The sequence below is a fragment of the Gossypium arboreum genome, chromosome 12, assembly GCF_025698485.1.
Source record: "Gossypium arboreum isolate Shixiya-1 chromosome 12, ASM2569848v2, whole genome shotgun sequence".
In the NCBI taxonomy this organism is placed as follows: Eukaryota; Viridiplantae; Streptophyta; class Magnoliopsida; order Malvales; family Malvaceae; genus Gossypium; species Gossypium arboreum.
Window position 1 is genome coordinate 8,954,181 of NC_069081.1, and position 26,967 is coordinate 8,981,147.

General features: G+C 35.7%; 1 protein-coding gene across 7 annotated transcripts in view; it reads right to left on the minus strand.

The window, feature by feature from the left end:
* The window catches only part of LOC108479154 (ABC transporter C family member 12-like), a 29,408-nt gene extending 4,089 nt beyond the window's left edge, over positions 1-25,319 (minus strand). For 2 of the 7 annotated variants that reach the window (XM_017781579.2, XM_017781582.2), the window contains exons 1-23: positions 24,815-25,319; positions 24,116-24,654; positions 23,652-23,683; positions 23,188-23,532; positions 22,646-22,824; positions 22,485-22,524; positions 21,863-22,019; positions 21,049-21,163; positions 20,893-20,973; positions 20,717-20,741; positions 19,459-19,515; positions 19,150-19,215; positions 18,638-18,712; positions 13,109-13,216; positions 12,369-12,503; positions 3,956-4,062; positions 3,769-3,862; positions 3,083-3,250; positions 2,338-2,478; positions 1,728-1,928; positions 1,494-1,592; positions 1,262-1,414; positions 264-658 (exon numbers count right to left, since the gene is read on the minus strand). In XM_017781579.2, the coding sequence (XP_017637068.1) occupies positions 264-658; positions 1,262-1,414; positions 1,494-1,592; positions 1,728-1,928; positions 2,338-2,478; positions 3,083-3,250; positions 3,769-3,862; positions 3,956-4,062; positions 12,369-12,503; positions 13,109-13,216; positions 18,638-18,712; positions 19,150-19,215; positions 19,459-19,515; positions 20,717-20,741; positions 20,893-20,973; positions 21,049-21,163; positions 21,863-22,019; positions 22,485-22,524; positions 22,646-22,824; positions 23,188-23,520 (2,729 nt within the window). In that variant the 5' untranslated portion in view covers positions 23,521-23,532; positions 23,652-23,683; positions 24,116-24,654; positions 24,815-25,319. Of the gene's footprint in view, positions 1-263; positions 659-1,261; positions 1,415-1,493; positions 1,593-1,727; positions 1,929-2,337; positions 2,479-3,082; positions 3,251-3,768; positions 3,863-3,955; positions 4,063-12,368; positions 12,504-13,108; positions 13,217-18,637; positions 18,713-19,149; positions 19,216-19,458; positions 19,516-20,716; positions 20,742-20,892; positions 20,974-21,048; positions 21,164-21,862; positions 22,020-22,484; positions 22,525-22,645; positions 22,825-23,187; positions 23,533-23,651; positions 23,684-24,115 lie in introns of all 7 variants that reach the window. The other 5 variants (XM_053023426.1, XM_017781583.2, XM_053023427.1 and 2 more) reach the window with 5 other exon arrangements.
* Positions 25,320-26,967: the final 1,648 nt, after the last annotated feature.

Consider the following 26,967-nt stretch of genomic DNA (forward strand, 5'->3'; position numbering starts at 1 on the left):
ATTCTGTCATTTTATGTAATCTCTTATTTCCAGTATCTGATTCTTTTTTCCTTTATTAGGATTTGATTAGATTTTATTTGATTCTTTTTTCTAGCTCCATTGTCTATTTAAAGGGAGGACAGTTTTCATAAAATACAGAGAGCATTCCCTTAGCCTTTTTCTCTCTTTCTTTAATAAGATGGAAGAAATTATTAAAATCAAATTCAATATGAAAAGCATGAGGTTTAGTGTACTAATGAGTATAGGGTGTTATCCTATATTACCTCATAACAACATTCCAGCTGACCAGACCTGTTTCCCTTTCTTCTTGCTTTACAAGTATAGCTTTCATGCCTTTCCTCCTCTTTGCAGCATTTGCATCTTTTAGAATATCATTTATCTCATTCTCAACCATCTTATTGGAATTTGGTTCTAATTTTTCCATGTCTATGTATCTTCCATCGCCCTTCCCTTCTCGTTTTTCCATTTTCCCAGCATTTTCCATCAACTTCTGAAATATCCTTCCTTTTCTGGAGACTTCCTCAAAGGTACCCTCTTCTTTAATTACACCATTAGAGATAAGAAGGATGTAGTCTACATGTGGAAGAAAATGCAGCTGGTTTGTGACAAGTATTCTGGTTTTTCCTTGTAATTCTTCCTTGATACACCTGTTGAAAACCTGCAAATGACTTCAGATTAGACCATATAGCATAACCACAAGAAATCTATTTTGAGATCAAAGAAGGTTGAATGTTCAAATCCAAAAGGTTGAAAATACATTAGAAAGAAACTGGAATTGTGGAAAGAATATATGAGAAATATTTGTGCTTATATTCTTTGGGTTTCCTGCTGTTATTTTTCATTTATAACTTTGGAGCTATTTTAAGCCAAGTTTATTCAAAAGCTTCCTCAACCTTGCTGGTAAAGAAGTTATAGATCTGTAGTTTCCCACTGGAATCTTAGGAGTCTATATATATTATGTAATCTTTACACTAGAAAAAGAACTATCCTCATATAAGATTTCAGCACTGCTGCTCTTATTTCTTCACCTAGGTAAATCTCATTTCTTTACCTCAACTTCTAAACCTATCAAATCTAACACAAAAACTAAAATTCTTTGGTTATGTCCACCTTTTTGACCTTATTAATCTGAACACTTAGCCTCAAAACTTAGTTTTCTTGTATCCAACAGAAGCCCTAGATTCATATTAGTTTGATGCAAACCTTCATACTTCCATGTAGAATGTGAAAGAAATTGCATTTATCAGAGTAAACAAGTTACCTGTTCTGCAACATGAGCATCCAGGGCACTTAAAGGGTCATCAAATATGTACACATCTGAATTGGAATAGACAGCTCTAGCCATGGAAACTCTCTGTTTCTGCCCACCACTTATATTCACACCTCTTTCACCGATCTCAGTGAGGTCATGATCCTGAAGGACAATGTTAAATAGTTAAGGAGACATTCCATAATAGAAAAAGAAATTACAAGATGTTTTAAATCCACATAACAGGAAGGATGTCAAGATCCTGCTGTAGAGCTGTCACATCAATTGTCTTCCAATACCGTTCTAGTTGAAAGCTAGACCCAAACAAAATGTTATCACGAACCTGTGAAAATATTTAAGTTCATAAGCAAGCATGCAAGTAGAAAGGAAAATTTCTTAGTCAAAGAATATTGGAAGCTGTAGAAATTTGAAATGAAAGTAAACATCAATAATGAACATAAGCAACACTGCAACTTACAGTAGCATTAAAAATCCATGAAACTTGAGGAACATAAGCAACAGTCCCTCTTATAATGACACTTGAATTTGCATCTGGAGGAAGCTCCCCTAGAATAGCTGATATAAGGGATGTTTTTCCTTCTCCAGTTCCACCAACAATTGCGAATAAGCTGCCAACCGGTACATCTATATTGATATTTGATAAAGTGGGCCTCTCTACCTGAAAAAAGAAAAAACAAATCCAAATTGTCTTTATCCAGAAAAGTAGCTTCTTGCAATATTAACAATGTTGAGGTTAATAAGTGCACGAGATCTTCCTCACCATAAAGCAGGAAGTAGTGCATGGTAAATTACTAAGCTGCTATTGCTATTTCTGAATTATCATGTCCTATGTAGTATATCCAAAGCTATAATTCTACAGTCGATCCCTTCAGACAAAACATAATATCTAACAAGTCAACTTTCTTTCCGTCTTTCCATTCACTTACAGAGCATGAGACAAACCATATTTATCGACTGATGATTAGTAAAACCCTTCACAAGCAATATTAAATACAGAGTTCCAGTCTAGAAAGCACTTGACTCATAATTTGAGAGGTATGGAAACAAGAACAGAACTTTGAAATTACCTTTAAATCCCATGAAAAGTTTCCATTCTTAATTGAGATGGCTGGAAGCCCTGGCTGAAGAGGTGGATTTGGTGCTAGAACTCTCTCTTCAGCTAAGAAAAGCTCCTCAAGACGTTTCAACGATATATTTGCATTTGCAACCTAAAAACCAAGTATTAGACAGTCAAGAATCCAATAGAAGCTATTTAATAACTCTATTAAGCTTAATGACTGGCGAATCTTGAAAATTGTAGCAATTACATTGCAAATAGCGATCAACTAAAAACTAAATACATACACCTTTTAAGCTTGTTTCTCATTCATGGCCGTAACATCATAAATTTTCTTCACCATATATCAAGTTGATGAGTGACAAACCAGTTTTATTGTCTGGCCAACAGGTTGATTGTTAAGTACTTTGATAAATCAGAACAACTAAATACGTACACCTTTTAAGCTTGTTTCTTATTCATGGCCGTAACATCATAAACTTTCTTTGCCATATATCAAGTTGATGAGTGACAAACCAGTTTTATTGTCTGGCCAACAGGTTGATTGTTAAGTACTTTGATAAATCAGAACAACTAATGAAGGTACAAAAAGTTTACCACATGAAACTCAATTCTCAATAAACGAAAAATAAATACCTAAGAAACAAACTATAAAAGTTTCCCCTCCAATAAGATTTCAGCAATGAAGATTATACAGCTGTAAGCCAATTCAATTATGCTAAATATAATGATGTAAGGGGTGAAGTAAGTTAAACCTGACTTAACAAATTAGGAAGACATTCCAGAGGAATTCGTAGCAATGCAAACAATGAAAGTGATGTGAACGCCCTTGCTGGTGTCAGATCCCCACCAAGCAAAGTGAACATCCCAAATGAAACTACTGTTACAACAACTGGTATGCTGTTCAATATGAACCTGTTAAACTGCAATAAAAGGCAACTTATTAAAACAAAATATGGTAAAACAGTCATAGCTTTTGTAGCCTGAAGACTAGCAGCATGAATAGCTGCCGCAACAAGAGCAATTTAAGATTAGCCACATAGATAAATAAGCATTAAAGTGTGTTTACATGGCATGCAACTTGCATAACTGACATACATACTATAACATCTAGTTTACAAATCATGGATTTGTAGTCACAAGATAGGCCACCTATTCCCGGAAACTTGCTTAAAATGTAGGTTCAAATATTATGGTGGTGGCTACTGGCCACCATAATCACATTTCCCTTGGAAAAGAAAATATATCAAATGATGAAAGCATTGCATGTCCAGGATTATGTTTGATGACCAATAACCGCATTTTCCAGTGCAAAAGCAAGTGCAACTATTGGTGAAAGATAATTTTCGCATGCCAACTAGAAACATCATTTTATGTTTTGGATTGTTCAATAAAAAACACACAGACACTCCGAAGCAATATTATAATTCAAATATCATACAGCAGATAGTAGTTGAGCTCTCTGAAGCCATGATAGCTCATCATTCCGTATACTGTGAACTCTAGACTGAAAGCATTTCTCCCATGCATAAAATCTGAAAAATTATCAAGCACAGATCAGTAATCACTGTCAAATATCAAGATAATATAGTGAAACCTAAGGAAGTGCTTTCTGAATTTGACCATACTTCACAATGTCCACAGCAGATAGAATTTCATTCGTAAGATTGATTCTCCTGTCAGTCCACTCTAGTCTTTGCTTAGTCATCTTTTGCATTTTGCTAACCACAACAGTCTGTCTCCATGTGTAAAACAGAGAAATCAGTTAATACATGATCAATCATCAGATAGTTGGTTTAAATTATTTCATCTTCAATGACAATAGTTATCAGAGGATCATTAACATGGAAAATGATTTCCCAATTTAAAATCATTTTGCTTGCCTTGGTGGCAGATTTCTCAGTGAGACAACATTTAATCTAATAATTTGATTTTTCTAACTATGTCATTCTTTGATGCTCTTTTGCTCTCTTTCTTTTTTCTCTCCAATGGAAATAGACTGCATGAGTTATGGAGGTTCGTTATCAGTAAACTTCATGGACAGGGTTTAAACTACAATTAAGTTGGCAGAACATCATGCCAATGACTAGCATCAACTTATCAAGTAAATTCTCACTTTGCTAAGAAAATGAAATTGTCGAATAATGTGGTAACATCTGTGAGTGCTTTTGTTTTGGTGGACAGTATATCAGAGATAAGTATTTTAATTTTGTAGGATGCTAGTTACTAACAAGTTTTCCTAGTTTGATAGGATCAAAAATTAATTCCAGTGAAATCAATTCTCCACATGGTATCAAATGTTTTTGGTTCTTTCCTAAGAAGTGTTTTTTTTCTGGTCGAATTCTTGCTTCTCATGTTTATTCTATGGTATTAAATGTTTTTGGTTCTTTCCGAAGAAGTGTTTTCTTTTCCTGGTTGAAATCTTGCTTCTCTTGTTCATTCCATGGTATCAGATGTTTTTGGTTCCTTACTAAGAAGAGTTTTTTTTTTTTTCTTGGTCGAATTCTTGCTTCTCCTATTCTATTCCCAAGTCCTTTCTTTCCCTATCATGTCAGACTCAACCAAAATCAGTCTTATCGTAGAAACTACCGTGATTTAAAACACGGTTGCTTTAATCACTAAAGCTGGAGATTTACAAAACATCCAACCAATTTGATTGAACAGTAAGGATTATTTGAAATGGACACAACTGGTTCATACATTCTTGAAGGTCCAAGGGAAACTAAGTCACTTGTTGGTCCTCCAAAAGAATATCCTAAATCAGAGGCATGGATGAACAAGATTCCATGTGATGTCTTGGTTACGGGATTCAATGCTTCCAATGATTAGTTACACATGTATGTTCATTTCCTCTACCAAGGAGATTTGAGATGCCATTCAGCAAACATATTCCAAGTGTCACGTAAGAATTTTTGAGAGTAGGAGAAAACATAACGATAGGAAGAAGAAGAAGTTGAGAGAAATCAGAAAGAAAGAATAAGAGAGAAAATTGTATATATTCACTAACTGCCTTCCCCTTCCCTTGATTGGTGCTTTTAGGGTGGGTAACGGCCTCTCAAATGAACAGACAACTGTTCAAAAATGCACCGTTTTCATTAAACAACAAACACTCCCAAAACAAGGCCATTTCAAACCACACTAGACCCTTCTCTAAGCACGTCGTTTCTTTAAAACATTAAACTAAACATTGCGTTTTACAACCATTATGCCAATAACAGAAATTAGCAAAAATTTATACACGGCTGTTGTACTAACCATGGCCCTAAAATTCATTCCATGACAAATATCCCTCCCTCGAACCTAATCCTTGTGCTCAAGGATCAAAAGATGGATACTTCTGCTTGAGGTCACTCCAATTCTACCAAGTAGTCTCTTCTGGAAAGGTGTCAGCCCATTCAACTAAGAATTCTATAACGGCTTGATTTCCTTTCCATACCATTCTCCTCTCAAGTACTTTCACTAGTTCTTTCAAGAAAGAACCACTTGCTCCTGTTGGAAGTAAATCCAATATGTTTTTTTAATTGTGAGACATGAAAAGTGGAATGTATTCGAGCTTCCTTAGGCAAAATCAGTCTGTAAGATACTTTCCCAACTTTGGCTTCTACTGGATAAGGCCCAAAATACTTGGGTGACAACTTCTAATTCCTAAGCTTTCTCATCGAATGTTGTCTGTAAGGTTGAAGTCACAGGTACACCAAATCTCCAACCTGAAATTCCCTGTGTGGCCTTTTTTTTTTTTAGCCATCTATTTCATTCTCTCTTGAGCCCTTTTCAAATAAAAGCTAAGCAACTTCCTCATGGTTTCCCTATGTTGAAGGCTTCTTACCATCTTTTCCACTTTAGAAGACCCTGCTAGGTAGGGCAAGTGTAGTGGAGGCTCCTGTCCATAGAGAGATTCATAGGGAGTGGATTTGATAGTTAAGTGGTGGGTAGTGTTATACCACCATTCTGCTAGTGGCAGCCAATGCACCCAGTCCGAGGGTCTCCCCTGTCATGCACCAAAGAGACCCTTCTAAACATTTGTTCAAAATATCGGTTTGGCTAGAGGTGATCATAGGCCGAGCCTAAAATTTTAGGCCCATCTACTAGGCCCCGGCCCAGCCCGGCCGAAAATATGGGCCTAAAAATTTGTCCAAGCCAAGCCCGAAATAAAATTGCTAAGCTTAAGGTCAGGCCTACCGAACCATATTAAATTTTTTTCTTATTTCATTAAATAAAAAATTTAAAATATAATAAATCAAATATATTTAAAAACATAAAACAAATATTAAAACAAATAAAATGATACTAAAACAATTGTTAAAATAATACACAAATTAACAATATAATAAAATGGTTATATCAAAATTTTAAAATGATTAAAAATAAAATAAAAATATATTAATATATAATTGGTAGGTAGCCCAAAAAACTTACCCGAGGCCCGGCCTATTTTTTAAACGGGCCTCGTTTTTTTGCCCAAGCCCATTTTTTGGGCCTATATTTTTACCCAAATCCTCCCATATTTCGGGCGAGCCTTCGGGCCGGGCCGGGCCCCCCGGCCCATGATCAGCTCTAGGTTTGGCCATTGGTTTAGGGGTGATAGGTCGTGGATAAATGTAGCTTGGTCCCAAGGTGTTTGAAAAGCTCCTGCCAGAATTGCCTAAGGAATACTTTATCTCTATATGAAACAATTGATTTAGGCATGCCATGTAGCTTGTATACCTGATTTAGATACTCTTGTGCCACTGTTAATGCGTTAAAGGGGTGTGCTAAAGCCAAGAAATGATCGTATTTAGTCAATCGATCTATCACCACCAGGATTGTGGACTTGCCCTTAGATGCAAGTAAGCCTTCCACAAAATCCATGCTAATGGCTGCTCAAACCCTGTCTAGTGTAGAGAGAAGTTGCAATAACCTTGGTGATGCTAACTGATCACTTTTGCACCTTTGATAGGTAACACATTCCCTAACCCATAGTTTCACATCTTTGGAAAGACCCTTCCAATACAATAGGATAGATATCTTATGCCTTAAAGCATGCACACCAGAGTGGCCACCTAATGATCCTCCATGACAAAGATAAAAAATAGTCCTCCTAAGACTGCTATTGTTGCCTACAACTACCTTTCCTTTCCTTCTTAGAACAATACCATCCCATGAATACTTGGGATGGAGTTGAAACTGTTGTTGGAGCTCCCGAATCAATTCCTGAAGTTTGGTATCACTCACACATGAATCAATGATTTGGCCCCACTCTTTAGACCAAGAAAGTTGCATACTACCGACACATCGGAAAAGCTAGTGTTCCTATTCATGAGCCCTCCTAGAAAGTGCATTAGCCCCAATTTTTTGAGCCCTTCTCCTGTAGAAAATAGAGTAGTCATACCCTAACATCTTAGCTACCCACTATTGCTAATAAGGAGTGATTGCTTGTTGATTAGACAAGAATCTCAAGCTTTGATGAGCAATCTTGATCTAAAAGTGCCTTCCTACCACATAGGGATGCCACTTCTTCACTGCTAGCAGTACTACTAGCATTTCCTTGTCATAGATGAACAAGGCTTGATGTCTAATTCCCAGAGCCTTACTAAAGAAAGCCACAGGTCTTCCTTTCTGCCACAATACTACCCCAACACCTTGCCTACAAGCATTAGTCTCTACACAGAATCTCTCCTGAAAATCGGGTAAAACTAGCACTGGAGCTTGGCAAATGGCTTCCTTGAGTTGCTGAAAAGCCCATGTGCGAAATTAGTCCACTGCCAAGGGACATCTTTTTTTAATAAAGTAGTGAGGTTTAGCCATGACCCCATACACTTTGATAAACCTCCTGTAGTAGCTGATAAGCCCAAAAACCCCCTTAGATCTTTAACAGACTATAGAGTTGGCCAGTTGAGGACTCCTTCAACCTTAGATTGATCCATGCCGACTGTTCCTTAAAAAATAATGTCCTAAATATCCAATTTGTTATTGCCAAACTTGCACTTACTCTTTTTTGCAACCAATTGGTTGGCTCTCAAAATTTGCAACACTTCCTTCACATGTGTCATATGATCTAACCAACTTTTAGAATATACCAAGATGTCATCGAAGAACACCAAAATTGATCTCTTTAGCAACTATTTGAAGACAGCATAAGGGCATGACCATGAATCCATAATGCCTTTCATGTGTCCTGAATGATGTCTCTCTCCCACATCCAGATTGGGTGGTAACTAGACCTCAAATCCAACTTGAGAAAGTACTTGGGCTTAGTTTGGATGAGCGGTGTGTTTGCCTTGGATGAGGTTAAAAATAGCGGTGGCGGTGAGATTAGGTGCTGTAGCGGTGAGATTGGATATTATAGTGATGAGATTAAAAACAACGGTGGAGTGTGTGTTTGGATTCAAACGCAACTGTAGCGATGAGGTGAGAATAGAAAATAACTTTTAAGGACATCATATTAGAATTGATATATATCAAAAGTTTTTTAAATTATTTTACTTTTATAAAATTATTAAAATATGTGAATTTATAAATTCATTTAATAAAATATTAAAACGTATCTTTTGATATTTTATTTGTTACCTTATAAATTATTATATTTGTATTTATTAAATGATAGTTAATAACATTTAAGAATAAGAAGGTTATAATGGGAAAATAGCTTTCCACTGCAGGTGCTTTTTTTCCCACATGTACCTTTAGCTCCAGTCCAAAATGAAACCAACAGTGAGATAAGAATTTTTAACCGCACCTCACCATTAGTTATCCAAACATCAAAAAATGCAGTGAAAAGGAATATTCTCTCAACATTCCATCTCACCATGGCTTATTTTGCATCCAAAGGAAGCCTTGGCTTGGCCATCTAGGAGCTCTTCGATTACAGGTATGGAAAATTTATCCTTGATGGTTAGTTGGTTGAGCTGCCCGTAGTCTATGCACAACCTCCAACTGCCATCTTTTTTCTTCACCATTACTACTGGTGATGCAAAAGGGCTATTGCTATCTCGAATTATCCCAGCTTGCAACATCTCATGTATGAGCTTCTCAATTTCTGCCTTTCACACTGCAAGAAGTGCCAACATATTTGAAAGCGTCTGTGTAGGAGACAAAGTCAATGTTGTCTGAGCACAAGTTGCAAGTAGCATAGGACAAGGCCCTTGACCTACCATATTGAAACATTTAGATAACTGTCCACCAGACATTATTTGCAAAGCACCAGGGATAATGCCTTGGAGTACAGTTCTGCCCTTGGTAATCAAATTGCATAGTCAATGATGAGAAGTTCCACATGATTGAGCCTAGGGATAACAACCACTGAATGCCCAACACAAGGTCACATCCCCTCACTAGTAATACCATGAAGTCAGTAGTGAAACTATATCCTTGCGCTTGCACTAAACAGCTCGACATAATCCCTGAGTAGTCAACCTAACTCCATTAGCCACCATAACATGAAGTTGGCTAGATTGCTCCACTAGTATTCAACCTCCTGACCAGTTTGGAATCCCAGAAATTATGTGTACTAGCTAAATCAACCAGAACAATAACATCTAAGTGACCAATACAAGCTGCAAATCGCATGGTGTTATGCCCTTGAGAGCCTTAAAGGGCACGTAAGGACAAAACCGGGGCAGAAGGTTCAAACTCTTGTTCCACTACTTCCAATTGCTCAAGACAGTCTTGAAATCCTCAGATGCTGGACTTCTACTATCACTTTCACATTCTGGATATGGTTCTACAATCAACTGGTAAAGTTGTGACTCGGTGCACTTGTGACCTGGTTTATATTTGGAAGCACACCAAAAACAAAGCCCTTTCTTCCTTCTCTCCTCTATTTCAGCCTGAGAGAGGGATTCAGCATGAGTCTTTTGTCCCAAGTTACTATTGGGAGGTCCACTCAAACTATGAATTACTGGAGTGGTGATGCATTTTAGGTCCAAGAAATAGAGGTTTAAGCTGTCCTATTCCCTCACCTACATTCAGACTTTTCTTTGGAGACCCCATTACAATACATTCAACCTGTCTAGCTAATTGATAACCCTCTACTAGTGTTTGAGGCTTAAACAACCTTAGGTATTGTCCCACCTCAGGTTTTAAATTGCAAGTGAAGATACTTAATGCATAAACCCTAAGTAAGTGTAGCTAGTTAGGTAAACCTATCATGAAATTGGTCCATTGTCCCTTGTTGCTTGAGTGAAACCAACTCTGACATAGGGTCTAAGAAGGAGCCAGACCCAAAACGTTCCTTCAACTCTCGAGCATATGTCTCCCAAGTCAGATGATGCAACCCTCCCTACCTTTGCACAAAGAAATTATGTCAATCTAGAGCTTTACCCTCTAAGTGCAACATTACCATTCTAACCTTGGCCTACTCCCCCACACTTTCAACTTCAAAAAACTACTCTAACTTGGACCACCAGCCTCGAAAATTCGTCCCATCAAATCGTGGACAGTCCAATCTAAAAGGCTTGTTAACCGGATCCATAAGACTAACACAAGGAGTACCCATGTGTCCTAGATTTGGCATAGGTGACACTTCCAGTTGCTCCTTACGATGGAATCCAGGAGGTGGGCCTCCCAAAATGCCCTTGCCCTTGTCTTGATTCGTTCCAGCTCCACTAGCTGGAAGAATTATGACCAAAATACTGCTCAAAGAGAGAATGTAGCTCAGTTCAAATCTCACCTTTGACATGTTCATGAAAATCCTTTAAACGTGAGTCGATCTTAGTAGCAGTCTGATTAAACTCCAATTGAAGCTAAGAGAGCTCGTGTTGTAGCATCCCTATCTCCTTTTGTGGCCTAGTGGTGACTCCACCATTTTCCATGAGGACCGGCCGAAGCTTTGATACCTTTTCCACGTAAGAATTTTTGAGAGTAGGAGAAAACAGAATGATAATAAGAAGAAGTTGAGAGAAATAAAAAAGAGAAGAGAGAAAACTGTATTCATTCACTAATTGCCTTCCCCTTCCCTTGATTGATGCTTTTAGGGTGGGTAACAGCCTCTCGAACAAACAAACAATTGTTAAAAAACGCACCGTTTTCATTAAACAACAAACACCCCCAAAACAAGGCCGTTTCAGACCACACTAGACCCCCCTCTAAACATGTCGTTTCATTAAAACATTAAACTAAATGTTGCATTTTACAACAATTATGCTAATAACAAAAATTAACAGAAACTTAAACATGACCGTTGTGTTGACCGTTGCCTTCAAATTCATTCCATGACACCAAGGTCAATGATGCTGCCCAAATCTATGAAGTTAAGGCAAAAATTTCAACAACCAAATAAGGGAATCGATTTGTTATGGAATATTTGAGCCTCTTACAAGGTTTATAGCATGAAATGGATCAATACCATTAAATATATATAAGCTGTAGTGAGGATGTTGCAACCCTAAAATGGTTCATGGAAAAGGATTGCCTTTTTCATTCTAATGATAGATATTTCCTCATCAAGAAGGAAAAAAGGGTGTCAGTTGGAGAAACCAATGATAGATGGATTTGCTATTGTTACCAACGCTGCCAGATTCAAGGACTAAAGCTCTACAATTGACTAAAGTCTGGAGGTGGTAGGAAACAACTAGATGGTCGCTTCTGCTTATGTTCAATCCAAACTACTGAACTTTCCAAACCATGCCCAAGGACTTTGTTTTAAGTCATAAAAGGATTTCTTCAAAGATAACTTTCCTATACTCCTTATGAGCAACAAATCTTGGTGGTTACTTCAAGACCCAAATATCATTTGCATCTAATGCATTTATTTCCTAGATCATTGCATCTCGCCAATTGAAATGACTCAAGCCTCTTGAATAGTAGGGTGAATAGACACAGAATCTAAAGAAGTGATTAAAGAACAAGACAAAGGGAATAGGTGATTATATAAAATAAAATTAGCAATTGTGTAGGTGGATAGACATTTACATATGCCAGATAAGAATTCCAATTTTGTAAGATGCTAGTTTTCGATAAGTTTCCCTAGTTTGATAGGATAAAAACTTTGTATAATTAGTAGACTGTTGAAGTATTTTCACAATTGAATTAATTCCAGTGAGATCAGTTCTCTACAGAAATTACCTGAAGTGGGACGATGAGAACTAGTAATAAGGATCCGAGAAGTGCAGCAACACCGAGTTGTTGATAAAGAAGAACCATGGCATTAATAATACTAAACGGAGCAGACCAAAATATATGAAGCTGTTGGCATACTTGCTGAACAAAGTAATAACAGTTCAAATCAATCCTCTAACTTCCATGAAGAGATAAACACAAGATTATGGTCTTATCACTTCTAGTTGAAACCAAAAGATTAAATAAAAAAAAAAGAAGAATAAGTGCATCAATTGCAACTCACAAATTTTATGCATAACCTGCAACAGTTTAAAAGTTCCCATATATTATGTTTCTCTTGTTAGGTCAATCAAGGTCCAGAAAAATCAAGTTATGATAGGAGGTGTCAGATTTTAACATATTTTTCACATTATAAATTTTGTTTTTGAAGAAAAGTGCCCAATATATCCCATGTTTAGAAGGTGTAGTACTTCATTTGATGTTCCAAAATGTCAAATTTCAGTTTGACAGATATTGATAGTAGTAATTACTGTGAAAATCGGTTCAACAACAATCTTTTCTTTCTTCTAAATTACAATCAAAGGATCATCATCAAGAAATAAAAAGGCATAATTTAAAAATATTTGAAGATATATACCAATATGCTATCTTCTGTCTTCATGGTGGATTCTGATTCTGAATGCATAATGTACATTTTGGCATCTATGAACATTAACATTTCCACATAAATTAAACAAGAGTCATACCTGAAGTGCGTTTACATCTGTTGTGATCATATTTGTTATCCTCCCAAATGGGAAATTCTTGCGAACCTCATAAGTCAATCTCAAAGATTTGTGAAATATAGCTGCCACCTACAAAAGTAGTAGTAAAATATAAGGACATGAATCAATCTCATACATTAACTTCCTATTCTAGGGGCTTACATGAAAATACTGAAGTATATATTATGAGAGTGGAATAAGTGTATACTATTGAAATATGTATATATTTTAAATTTATTTAGGTAGATAAATCTTATTTAGGTAGATAAATTTTATTTATATTCTAGAAATATTTTTATTTTATCTTTTAGTAGTTTATTAGAATAAGAGAACTATTTTTTTTATGTTTTAGTAGTTTATTAGAATAAGGGAACTATTTTCTTAATTAGAATTACGACTTTTTTCTCTATTTAAGTTCAGTTCTTTAGTTAATAATAATAAAACAATTTTATTAAAAGCTCTCTTGAAAATTTTTATAGTATCAGAGCTAGGTTAAATCTCTAGTAATATCATGATTAAAACAGCCTTCACTGGAGATAAGAGGTCTAGCAATCAAACAGAGGAAGAAAGTTCTACCGTTGAAACAACTACCGAGAGTATAATGACTCAAGGGACAGAGGCGTCTCACCTTTCTTTTCAACTGACATCTCACAAATTGAATGGCAAGAATTATTTGGAATGGTCACAGTCCGTAAAATTAGCAATTGATGGGCGCGGCAAGCTAGGTCATTTAAATGAAGAAATTGAGCAACCACAGGTGGGCGATCCAAAGATGAGCAAGTGGAGGTTAGAAAATTTTATGATAATTGCGTGGCTTATTAATTCCATGGAAGCATCTGTAGGTAAACCTTTTCTTTTTCTCCCAACTGCTAAAGATGTTTGGGACGCTGTGAAAGACACCTATTCAGATTTAGAAAACGCTTCTAGATTTTTGAGTTAAAAATAAAACTGTGGAAAGCTAGGCAAGGGGAAAAAGAAGTTACTCTTTATTATAACGAGATGATGTCTCTTTGGCAAGAACTGGATCAGTATTATAATGATGAATGGGAGTGTCCCGGAGATGGTGTAAAAGCTATGAAAAAAGAAGAGAATGAAAGAGCTTATTTGTTTCTGGCTAGTTTAAATAAAGAATTTGATGAAGTGAGATCTCGGATCCTAGGGAAAAAACCGCTTTCAAAACTTCATGAGATTTTTTCTGAGGTTAGAAGAGAGGAGACAAGGAGAAAAGTAATGTTAAAGCCAGGGTTTGAAGTTAATGATGATAATTCTGCTCTTGTAACTATTAAAAATAAAGATAATAGTTAAAAAAAGAAAAAAGCTTGGTGCGATCACTGCAAAAAATATTGGCACACTCGAGAAACATGTTGGAAGCTCCATGAGAAACCGACAAATAGAAAGAAAAAGAGGGGCAATAGTCGTGGTTCACAATCAGGAGATAGCAAAGCTTTCCAAACAACTAATGGAAATTATGAGGGCCAAAGTTCTCTGGAATGGTCTCCATTCACTAAGGAACTATTAGAGCATCTACACAAGTTTTTTTTAATCACCACAATTTTGGATGAATTCTTCTATTCCTAACTCATCCAATAATCCTTCTTTTTTTGCCCAATCAGGTACTAATTTTTCTGTTTTTTTCAGTGTCAAGCCTTGTAAAACAAACACATAGATCGTTGATTCTGAAGCTAGTGATCACATGACTAGTAGTCATTTTCTTTTTTCACCTTACACACCTTGCGTAGGAAACAAAAAGATCAAAGTAGCAGACGGGTCTTTCTCGACAATCGCCGGGAAAAGCACTGTTAAAATTTCATCTTCCTTGGTTTTACATGATGTTTTACATGTGTCAAATCTAGCTTGTAATCTCATATCGGTCAGTAAATTATCCTAGTCCTCAAATTGTCATGTTATATTTGACTCATCTATGTGTAAGTTTCAATACATGGTCTCGGGGAGGATGATTGGTAATGCTAAAGAATTTGGTGGAATTTACTTTCTTGAAGACAACCATCTAAGTCAACCAACAACTACTTTATGTTTAAATTCTGTTTCTGATTTTAATAAGGTTATGATTTGGCATTATAGGCTTGGACATCCTAATTTTTACTATTTAAGATATTTGTTACCTAATCTATTTAAAAATAAAAGTCCTTCATATCATTGTGAATTTTGTGAATTGGCTAAATATCATCAGTCATTCTTTCCACCTCAAAAATATAAAGCCTCCAAACCTTTTTCGTTAATTGATTGTGATGTTTGGGGACCTTCAAAAGTATCGACTTTTTCAGGAAAACGTTGGTTTGTCACATTTATTGATGATCATACTCGACTTTGTTGGGTGTTTTTAATAAAAGGTAAGTCTGAAGTTAAAAATGTGTTTCAGTCGTTTTATACGATGGTGAAAACACAATTTGGTGTGAAAATAGAAGTATTTCGGACTAACAATGTTTGGGGACCTTCAAGAGTATCGACTTTTTCAGGAAAACGTTGGTTTGTCACATTTATTGATGATCATACTCGACTTTGTTGGGTGTTTTTAATAAAAGGTAAGTCTGAAGTTAAAAATGTGTTTCAGTCGTTTTATACGATGGTGAAAACACAATTTGGTGTGAAAATAGAAGTATTTCGGACTGACAATGGTAGGAATTTTTTAGCGACCAATTAGGTGTATTCTTAACCAAACATGGAATAATCCACCAAAGTTCTTGTACAAATACACCACAACAAAATGGGATTATAGAAAGAAAAAACTGACATCTTTTGGAAGTAACTAGAGCCTTGATGTTCACTAGTCAGGTACCACGTTATCTTTGAGGCAAAACCTTGTTAACAGCTACATATCTTATTAATAGAATGCCCAGTAAAACTCTAAATTATAGAACTCATTTTCGTCTCTTTAAAGATAACTTTCTTAACTCTAAATTGATCACAGATTTATCCCTCCGAGTTTTTAGGTGTAGTGTTTTTGTTCATCTTCACAATCAATGTAAACTAGATCCTAGAGCAAAAAAATGTGTCTTTGTTGGTTATGCTTCTAATAAAAGGGGTTACAAATATTATGATCCAATTAATAGAAAGATTATTGCTACCATGGATGTCACATTTGTTGAAACATAATCTTATTTTGATTCTAATCTTCAGGGAGGGAATTATACTAAGGAAGATTCTTTAATTGATCAAGAAAAGACTAGGAGTATACAACAAAGGGATTCTAATAATGGGGAAGGGGAATTTATGATTAACACAGAAATTAATGATGTTAATGTTAATGAAAAGGAGTATGAAGGTGTAGAATTTGATCATAAGAATAAAGAACAAACAAAGGAGTTAATTGTTTACTCAAGAAGAAATCGAAATCAAGAAAGTGGAATCCACCAGATTCATCACCAAGAATCCGACCCGCAAGATCCTGTCAAAAGTCCAGGTAAAGCTCGTAATACAGCCAATGATTTTTCTGATTTAAATATTCCAATTGCCAAAAGAAAAGGTGTTAGAAATATTGTCAAATATCCCATGTTTAACTTTGTATCCTATAAAGCCTTATCTTCGACATTTTTAACGTTTGTTTCGTGTCTCGATACTGTAAAAATACCCAAAAATGTGAAAGATGCTTTATAGGTTCCTGAGTGGAAGAAGGCTATTTTAGAGGAGATACGTGCTCTTGAAAAAACAGGTACATGGGAAACAATGGAATTACCTGTAGGGAAAAAACAGTGTGCTATAAATGGGTGTTCATAACCAAATTCAAACCCGATGGATATTTAGATAGATACAAAGCCCGGTTGGTGGCTAAAGGGTACACTTAAACATACGGGATAGATTATCTTGAAACGTTTCCTCCAGTGGCCAAATTAAATTCCGTTAAGAGTTCTTTTATCAATTGCTGTTAATCTTGATTGGTCTTTAAAGCAGCTAGATGTGAAGAATGCTTTCCTAAATGGGAAACTTGAAGAAGAAGTTTAAATGTATCCTCCTCTAGGTTTTGAAGAAAAATTTGGAACTCGAGTATGTAAACTCAAGAAATCTTTGTATGGTCTAAAGCATTCTCCTCAAGCTTGGTTTGAACGATTCACTCAAGTTGTTAAAAAACAAGGTTATTCATAAGGGCAAGCTGATCACACAATGTTCTATCGACATTCACAAAAAGGTAGAATAGCAGTTATTATAGTTTATGTCGATGATATCATTCTTACAGGAGATGATGTGGATGAAATAAGGCGTCTCAGGGAGCATCTGGCATTGGAGTTTGAGATCAAAAACTTGGGTCCTTTGAAATACTCTCTTGGAATGGAAGTTGCTCGATCAAAAAAGGGTCTTGTGGTCTTTCAGAAAAAATATGTGATTGATCTTTTAAAAGACGCTGGGATAAGTGGTTGTCGCCCAGCTGACACACCAATTGATCCAAATGTAAAATTCGGAAATAAAGAAGGTCAATTAGTTGATAAAAGGCAGTACCAAAGATTAGTTGGTAAGTTAATTTACTTATCACATACAAGGCCAGATATAACTTTTGTAGTGAGCTTAGTGAGTCAATTTATGCACTCCCCAATGGAGGAACATGAAGAAGCAGTGTTTCGAATTCTAAGATACTTGAAGAGTTCACCTGGAAATGGCTTATTCTTCAAGAAATCCGAACAAAGAGGAATTGAAGCTTATACAGATGCAGATTGGGCAGGCTCAATAACAGATAGAAGATCTACATCAGGATACTGTACATTTATTTGGGGAAACCTTGTGACTTGGCGAAGCAAAAAACAAAGTGTTGTAGCAAGAAGTAGCTCAAGGAATTTGTGACATGATGTGGTTAAAAAGAATTAAGAAAGAGCTGAGGAAACCAATAACTTCACTAATGAAGTTGTACTATGATAGCAAAGCTGCCATTAGTATTGCTCACAACCCAGTCCAATATGACAGAATTAAACATGTTGAGATTGATAGACATTTTATCAAAGAGAAGATTGAAGAAGGCCAAGTGTGCATGCCGTTTGTTCCTTCAAAACAACAGATTGCTGATATACTCACCAAAGGACTCTCTAAGACAAGCTTTAATTTTCTTGTAAGCAAATTGGGCATGATTGATATATATGCACCAACTTGAGGGAGGGTGTTGAAATATGTATATATTTTAAATTTATTTAGGTAGATAAGTTTTATTCATATTCTAGGAATGTTTTTATTTTATCTTTTAGTAGTTTATTAGAATAAGAGAACTATTTTCTTTTATATTTTAGTAGTTTATTAGAATAAGGGAACTATTTTCCCAATTAAGATTAGGACTCTTTTTTTTATTTAAGTTCAATTCTTTAGTTAATAATAATAGAACAGTTTTATTAAAAGCTCTCTTGAAAACTTTCATATATATAGACCACTGAATTGAAATGGATAACTGAAAGGCCAAATGTCTTCCAACTAAAGCAATAGTGCTATAATTGAAAGGCAAAGGAGGCATAATTAACACCTTCAAAATAGCTTCATGCTAGTTTTTATCTATTCTAGGGTGAAGAAACATGTTACCACAGTAGATCGTAGACGAAAACCAACACGCCAGATATTCTGCACATACTGAGCCTCAAGTAGTATAAAACATAACTGACATGAGGTGAAACAAGTCAAAACATCAGAACCACAGCAGCAGCTTTCCAAGGAATCATTTCATTGATTAAATTCTTATCAATTACAGGAAGAGGTAACAGAAGCCACAATTTTTTATCTTTGGCTGAAAAAGCAAACTAAAAACCTACTTTGCACATGGAATTACTTTTACCAACACCTATTCAAATAACAGACAAAATGAATGTCAAATTTGAAAAGCCCAACGACCATTCAGTAGGTGAAAACCACCACTGAGATTCAGAAATTGTTGAAAAAACATCATCCATAGCACAGATATCATATGTTCTGAATTAATTTGTACAAAAGAAAATCTCAAACTGAATGATTTGATTTGTATTGAACCAGAAATCAAGATAAGGAACATTTTCTTAAACTAGAAGTCACAATAAGGAAACACGGAATAGCGGTCATACCACTCCAAGAAACATCAAGAAGGCATAGGTGTAACCAAACCAAGCAGGATCACCTTGTTGTATTGACTGCAAATTTTAACAAGAGAATTACAAATTTAACACAAGGCATCATCTCTAAAATTGGTCAATTAAAGGATTGACTACCACAATTTTCTGTGGCTAGTGAAAGAAATTATTGTTTTATTGTTATTATTTAAAATTTCTCCAATTTCTTTAAATCTGAATATCATCATGGAACACTAGGATTGGCAAATCAATAGAAAAAGAATAAAAAGCTGAATCAAATACTCCTTGAGAAAATAAACTAACCTGTAAGAGGTGGTTTACTAAAATAGGCCCTGTATACTGACAAAGGATAAACACAACCTGTGATGTTCAAATATGAATCTATAAGCTTGTATTCAGAAGTATGTTTCAGATTCTTTACCAAACAATCAAATCTTCATGAAATGTTGAACCCCATATGAAAGTGACACTTCATTGAAAAAATGTGAACGGTCCACAATGGACTCACCAAGAGATTAAATATAAAGAATTTTAAATTTAAGCAAAAGAATAAAAAAGCTTGATCAAATACACCTTGAGAAAATGAGATTATCTGCTTTATACCTCAAGATTAATATACCCAAGACACATTGTCACAACCTAGCCAGACCAATCAGATCTTATCATGAATGCATAATCAGGAATTGTCCTCTTTAGGCATCCACAGGTCCCTCAAGGTTTTCCCACCCTCAAGTGCTCCTCCACAGATTCCAACCGACATCCTCACATACAAAAGAGTGCACTCTACAGAACAGATAGATTTGGTATATCTTCTACATAGTACTTTCCTTTGTGTGTGAGGATGCAGGTTCAAATTTATGGAGGTGCAAGGGTGCCAAAACCTTAAGAGACCTACAGATACCCGAAGAGGAAAATTCTACATTACGCATTCCCAAAACTGTCTAACTAGTAAGGCTGGGTTGTGACATTAAAAGACACTTTTTTATGTCATAACCCAACCCAGCCAACTGAGCCACATCGTGAGACACAAACCGAAATTGTCGTTTTTGGGTACCCACAAATCCCTCGAGGTTTTCTCAACCTGAGGTGTGACCCCACAATGTCAAACCCACATCCTCACACACAAAGAGTGCACCCTGCAGAATGGATACCAATTGATTTATGGATACCCAAAGAGGATAATTTCGGATTACAACCCTACTAAATATATACATGGAGACCCATACCTAATTGACATAAAAATCCCTGAAAAATAAGGATTAAAATTGATTTTGTTCACAGAAAAAAAAGGAAAATTATCTAGAGCTCTAACTACGGAAATAAATTTAAATTTCCATTGACCTTAACCAATGCCATAAACTGCTCACACAGAATTATCTATTCTGACAAATTTGATTTAATTTTCTTAATTTCTTTACTTATTTCAACCTATGTAGTCTGCATAAATTTTCTGACCTCTGAGGTATATATACAACACATTAATCTTCACTTTCTATCTCTGTAAATTATTATTTGTCTTCTATTTTCATTACTAGAAACGTGTGAGAGGAATGCTCATTACCTTGATAACACCTCCCCACCAAAACCTGCATTACTCATTTAAAAACAAGAGTTTCAGTGACTCAGTATATATGAGACAATATGAAACCTATACTTGATAGAGAAGTCCTCAGGATGCATAAGTTTTCATTACAACTATATAGGAAAAAGAAAAACAAAATGATGTAGCTAACAAACCTTCTTCCTAAGCTATTATTCAAAGCTCTCAAAAGCCATGGCTTAGATCTTTGGGTTTCTTTGGCCCAACATGTATGAAACCTGCAAAATTAAAATTGTTATCATCGGGTAGCTGTGCGTGGAAGAAAATGCAAGGGAAGCAACAAAAATCCTAACTTTTGAATCAACGTTTCAGTCTGATCCCATGTATCTAACTTCCAAACATCATATTCAGTGATAGGTCTTCTATAACCTTGCTGCATGAGAGGAGTAATCCATCCAAAAGAAATTCCTACCATAGCATAAAGCATCAAAGTTTCAAAAACTCATAAGATTGTAGTAAGCATCCCTTACCAAACATTAGCACAGAACTGATGTTGCAACATGATGCTTACAGTTAAAACTCAACTCAACACAACCCAACTCTTTCCTAGTAACCCCACTAACTGTAACCTGCTATATGGCCCTCTTTGGATATAGACAGGTGGAGAAAAGTCAACATGGTATGGGGCCTCAACCCAACTGTCTGTCTTAGTACACAAGTGAAATGACCTAAAAGGAATACCAAGGACTATTATGCACTCTTCAATCTTCTTGTTAGACACTTATCCAACTCGTCAAGTGGACATGGAATGGGGCCTCAACCCACCATATAAAAGGGAAAATCTAGAAAATATGGAATGCACCAGTGTTGGACACCTACCCAGCTCCAACAATTCTGATTCTGAGCAACATGGCCCAAGGATACGAGGCTACTGGTAAAGAATATAGATATATATATATATATGCATGTATACATATTAATTATATCCATTTCGCAATGTAAAGCATCCCAAAACACAGGTTGCTTTTTCACAGTCCAACCCAGTCATTACCTAGTTAGTTATAGTTCCATCAAAATGGAGCTTTTCAACAGATAACTAGCAAGCCTGCTGCTATTTTAACTTTTCTCAGACTTGCAGTACCATCACCAGTCCATCGGAGTACTTACTTGAAATAAAGTTGGCATGCCTCTCAGGGCAAATTTGCTCTCTTCCAGAAAGTGGTTTATATTCTTCATCATCATATGACTCATTTTGTACCAAAATATATCCCGGACGAGGATTGAGATTGGGAAAATAAACAAGAAAAAGAATCCCAAATAAAATCTGCATCAGAAAATAAGCACAAGTAAATGAAATTGCTTTAAAATTACTTGAAAACAAAAGTACAAAAAGCATTTAAATAAAGGGTCCAGGTTTTCTGTCCCACCTAACTAGAAAGTATTGGCATTTGATCTGGAGCTTGAATTTAATTACTTCAAACCCAAGAGGTTATAAAGGCCTAAATAAATTTGGGAGCAATCTGGACAAAACACTAGTAATGATCTCTCCACTTCAGTTTTAAGACCAAACATATTTTGTCAATATATTATCTTTTTAGTATAGTAAGTGGAAAGAATGTAACAAAGAAAAAAAAGGAGGTTGCCTAAATTGATGCCAAGTCATGTCAACCTAAAGAGACATGTAAGTGGTTAACTGGCATCAAGGTAAATATAAAAGCAGGAAAACAAATATTTTATGGAGACATTGGGAAAAATAGAGTAGGATTTAAGGAAAATATACACAACAAACCTTGCAGAAAAAGGTACTGATGCTCAAATATATGGCATAGCTGCATGAGCAAACAAACTTGTAATTGTGAGTGTCCTAGCGACATATTTAAGTACAGTATATTTTATCTAGTCAGGGCCCAAACAGATAAAGTTTAAATAGATGAACGTGAGGAATCTAGCCTGCGGAATAAATCCTTCACGGGCAGAATGAGATTGAGTAGCACAACATTGCCCAGAAGAACATAAACAATGCCAAAACGCACATACCAGCGAAACTCACAGATGTAACTTTTTGTTTCCAACCTTATCATAATAAGCACAGAGCACCAAGCAGTAGCCTCAATGATCAAAGAAGTTGCCTGTAAGGGAGTAAATTACAAAGCACAAACAAGTTTGAGCTGGCTGCTGCATTGCACATAGTAGATAACTAAATTGAATTCCGAGAACTAATGGTAACATCTAAGAATCACCAGGGATCAAGTAAATTAAATTAGATGAAATCAGAAAACAAATTCAGTACAAGTATACCAGTGGTCTGGTTTTTTAGCCATAATAGTAGCTATAACAGTCCTCGAAAATTTAAACTTAGAAATAAAGAACCTATTCCACTAAAGTTTAGTAAAATATTCTTGATTGTATGGTGTTATACTAGAACATAAAGTCCAAGCCAGTAAGGGTACAAACAAGTACAGCACCGCCTACAAGTTTGAACAGAAACTCACCTCATAGGGAGCAAGACCAGTCTCTCCATTCAAATTAAAGATAGAAATACCCATCAACAATCTTAGTAGAGGCTCAATGGTACAACAACCAGCCAACAAACCAAGTATACAACTATAGCATTTTGAACTCAAAGAAAACCTCTGAATTTTGGAATTCTTCTTTATCAGAAATATCCGATAACAGCACAAGCCCAGTAAAACCAAATGAGAAATGGAAATCACCATGGAGTTGATAGCACAAGATGTGTATACACCAAAAGCACCATCAACCACTTTTGTCCAAGCCGTATTTGCCACTGGTTGACAATACCAAACCAAGGGTTCAAATGCCATCACAGCAGCCACCTGAAAGAGAGGGAGAAAAGAAAAGTTTGATTAGACATTTACTCAACTCATCTTCTCCTTCTCATGATAGAAAATAAGAAATGTAAAAGGAAATTTTGTGCCTAGTTGTTTTTACTTACTACACAGTCCTTGCTCTTCAACAATGTACTATCTGCATTAAAAGAAACAGCTTCAACATTTAACAAATTTGTAGCAAATGGTAATCCCCTATACATCCCAACAGAAATCATACAGAAAATGAGAATAACAAATGGGTAACTATGATCCCAACTAATGCCACATCCGGGCATAAAGTAATACAAAACATTTTAAATTATAATGTTTCAGAACCAAGTCTATAAGAGCGTAACTCATACAAGGAAAATGGGATTAAAAATCAAAGTTTCAAGTTTCAGCAACCATCCCCATCTTTTCATAAAGGGTATATATGTACAAAATATGAAGCATATCAAACATGCAATTCAAGATAAACTATGAAACATGTTCCATTACTAAGCAATTATGAAACCCAAGCACTCAGATTCGTCTTTCATATCCCGCAACAAACACAACAAGAACGAGAGCAGCTAAGATTGAAAGATACCTCTAGGCTACAGGGACTAGGACATGACAGTGTTCTTCTGGGAATTTGAGTATCGTAGTCCAGCAAGCCAGTTGAATTCAGTAGGAAATGGAGGGTTCAAGGTTGTTTCCATAATATATATATATATATATATATTATATATAAGAAATAAGAAATAAGGCACGGCGGCTTAAGCTAACGACTGAGGCACTTGTACATTATTTTATTAAGAAAAACGACAGAGACGCATGAAATAAAGAAAGACCTTTGTCTTTGCGAGTCTTCCTTACAATCTATCTTTACTAAAGTAAACATTTTCCGGGGGTGGGGAGGAAATGGAATTGCAAAAAAAAAGTTTCCGCTTAAAAAGAACGAAAATTTAATAAAGAATGCACGATTACGATTAAAGAAAGACTGAAACCTTGACCTTATTCTCTAATTCATCTTTCTTTAACGCTTTTTACAAACCCTAACGCCTAATAGATTTCCGATTTTCGACGGTAATCTTGCTTCACGTCTTCCATAGTTGCGACCTTTTGGCTTGAAATGTCTGATGCGAGCTGCAGAAAACGAGAAGAAGAATAGAAGAATAGGAGGAGGACGAAGAAGTAAGAGAGAGAGAGGAGAAAAAGGGATTGAGAAGATAGTACTGAATTTCTTCACACCCAACTCCAGCACACGCAAGGGTGCTAAAAAGAAAAAAAAAATAACGGTCATTACCGCTGTCGTTCTGCTACAAGGCTCAGCATCAAAACGCCCCTTTTCAGTAACCAAGCCCTTCCCCCAAAACGCAGCTTAGTCCCCCTCCCCCAAAAAGTGCCGTTTTGTGCAACATAATTAGCTCAACAGTTTAAATAGAAATTATCATAAATTAACTACTTTTTAACCCCATAATTATATGCCATAACAATACTCCCTCTCTTGAGCATATCCTTGTCCTCAAGGATCGAAAGGAGGATATTGCCTTTGAAACTCTATCCAAGCTTCCCAAGTAGAGTCCTTGGGAAAGGTGTCTGCCCATTCCACTAGCACCTCATTAATAGCATGATTCTCTTTTTTAACCATTCTTTTGTCAAGGATTCGTGCTGATTCCTTCAAGATCGAGCCATCTGTTCTAATAGGTGGCAATGTGGGTGAGTGTATAGCTAAGCCAACATGTTTCTTCAATTTAGACATGTGTAATGTGGGGTGGATTTTTGCTCCTTCAGGTAATTTCAATCTGTAGGCCACCTAACTGATTTTAGCTTCAATAGTATAAGGGCCCATAAGACTTGGGAGAAAGCTTCTAATTCCGTATCTTCCTTGTAATAGCTTGATTTTGGGCTTAGTCGGAATAGTGGTTTCCGGACCACTATTCTAAGGCCGGGAAAAATTATTTTAGTATTATTTTATGTGTTATAATATAATTTTATAAGTGCATGTAAATTTTGGTATGTTAATTTTAACGATTTCTAAACCAATTTCAAAAAAAGGCTAAATCGCATAAAATGTAAAAGTTGTGTGTTAATGCCCAAATGTGTCTAATAGCTAGATAACTAATATTGAAGGCCTTTAAAGGGAAATTAGACCCTTTTTTATTTGTGGTGGCCGGCCATAGGGGTCATAAAGGTTGAATAGTCAAAGTTGGTGTGTGTATTAGGTGAGTTTTGACCAAATAGGTAATAAAATAAAGATAGGATGATATCATCCCTTTTCATCTTTTTCTTGACCGATTTTTCCAGCAAAAGAAAGGGGCTTTGAAGCTTTGAAATATTAGCCGCTTACATCCCTTGCTAGTAAGTGATTTTTAATGTCTTTCTTGATGATTTTTACATTTTTTGAACCCCTAAAGCATAAGCTTTCAAATGAGGGGTCTAGTTTGCAAAATGATAAAGAGTCTAAGGTTTTACCATGAATGTATGTGTTTCTTGCTGAGTCTTTATGGAAGAATATGAATTGTAGTTGTCTAATAAACAACTTTTGTGAAGGAAATTTGCATGAAAATACCTTTATGCAAAGTTGTAAAATGGGTTGTTAATGTGTGCAATAATGATTTTGTGAGTTTCCATAGTTATGAAAATGGTTTATCTAGGCTTAAGGAGTAAATAAATTGAATAAAAATCTTGTTTCGAGCCTAGGGGTAATTTGGTAATTTTGACAAAATAGAGGGGCAAAAATGTAAATTTTACCAAAGTATGTCAATGGACTATTTTGATTAGTACATTGTTTTAATTAGCTAAATGTGATGTTTTAGATGTTGAAAAATGCGATTTGGGCCTAGAACGGGGAAAATTTATTTATGGACGATTATGTCTTTTTCACCTTTGTGGTATCGAGGTAAGTTCTTATGTAAATAATACCATTTTATACATGTATTTAAATGTTATCCTCACATGAATTGTACAAATATTAGTGTGTATGTGATTAATAGAAATATGATAAGACAAAACCTTGATAGGCGAGGAAAAATCCAGTTTGAACCTTAGGAATAAAATAGGATACGAGTGACATGTCACTAGGAATTATGAGTCTAAATGACTAGCTCGAGAGTGAGCAATTAAATATCATGAGGTATGAGGTAGCTTTAGCTACAATTGAGGCACTTATGTGCAAAAGTTTTTCCGAGTATCCAATTAGTATTCTAAGTGTTCAACGGGTAATCCGAGGAAAGAGTTGATGATGGTCCCAATGAGGTAAGTCATTGGTGATTATGCACTTGAGTTATGTTATGAGTTGTGTAGGTATGTACACTAAGCCTATGAGAATGCCTTGGTATGTGATGATCTATGATGCATAAATATGTGTTCTTACCATGAGGGATGAAATGATGTTGTATTAATTTTGTGAACAATGATCATGAATGAGTAACTTAGCCTTGACAGATTTGAGTTACT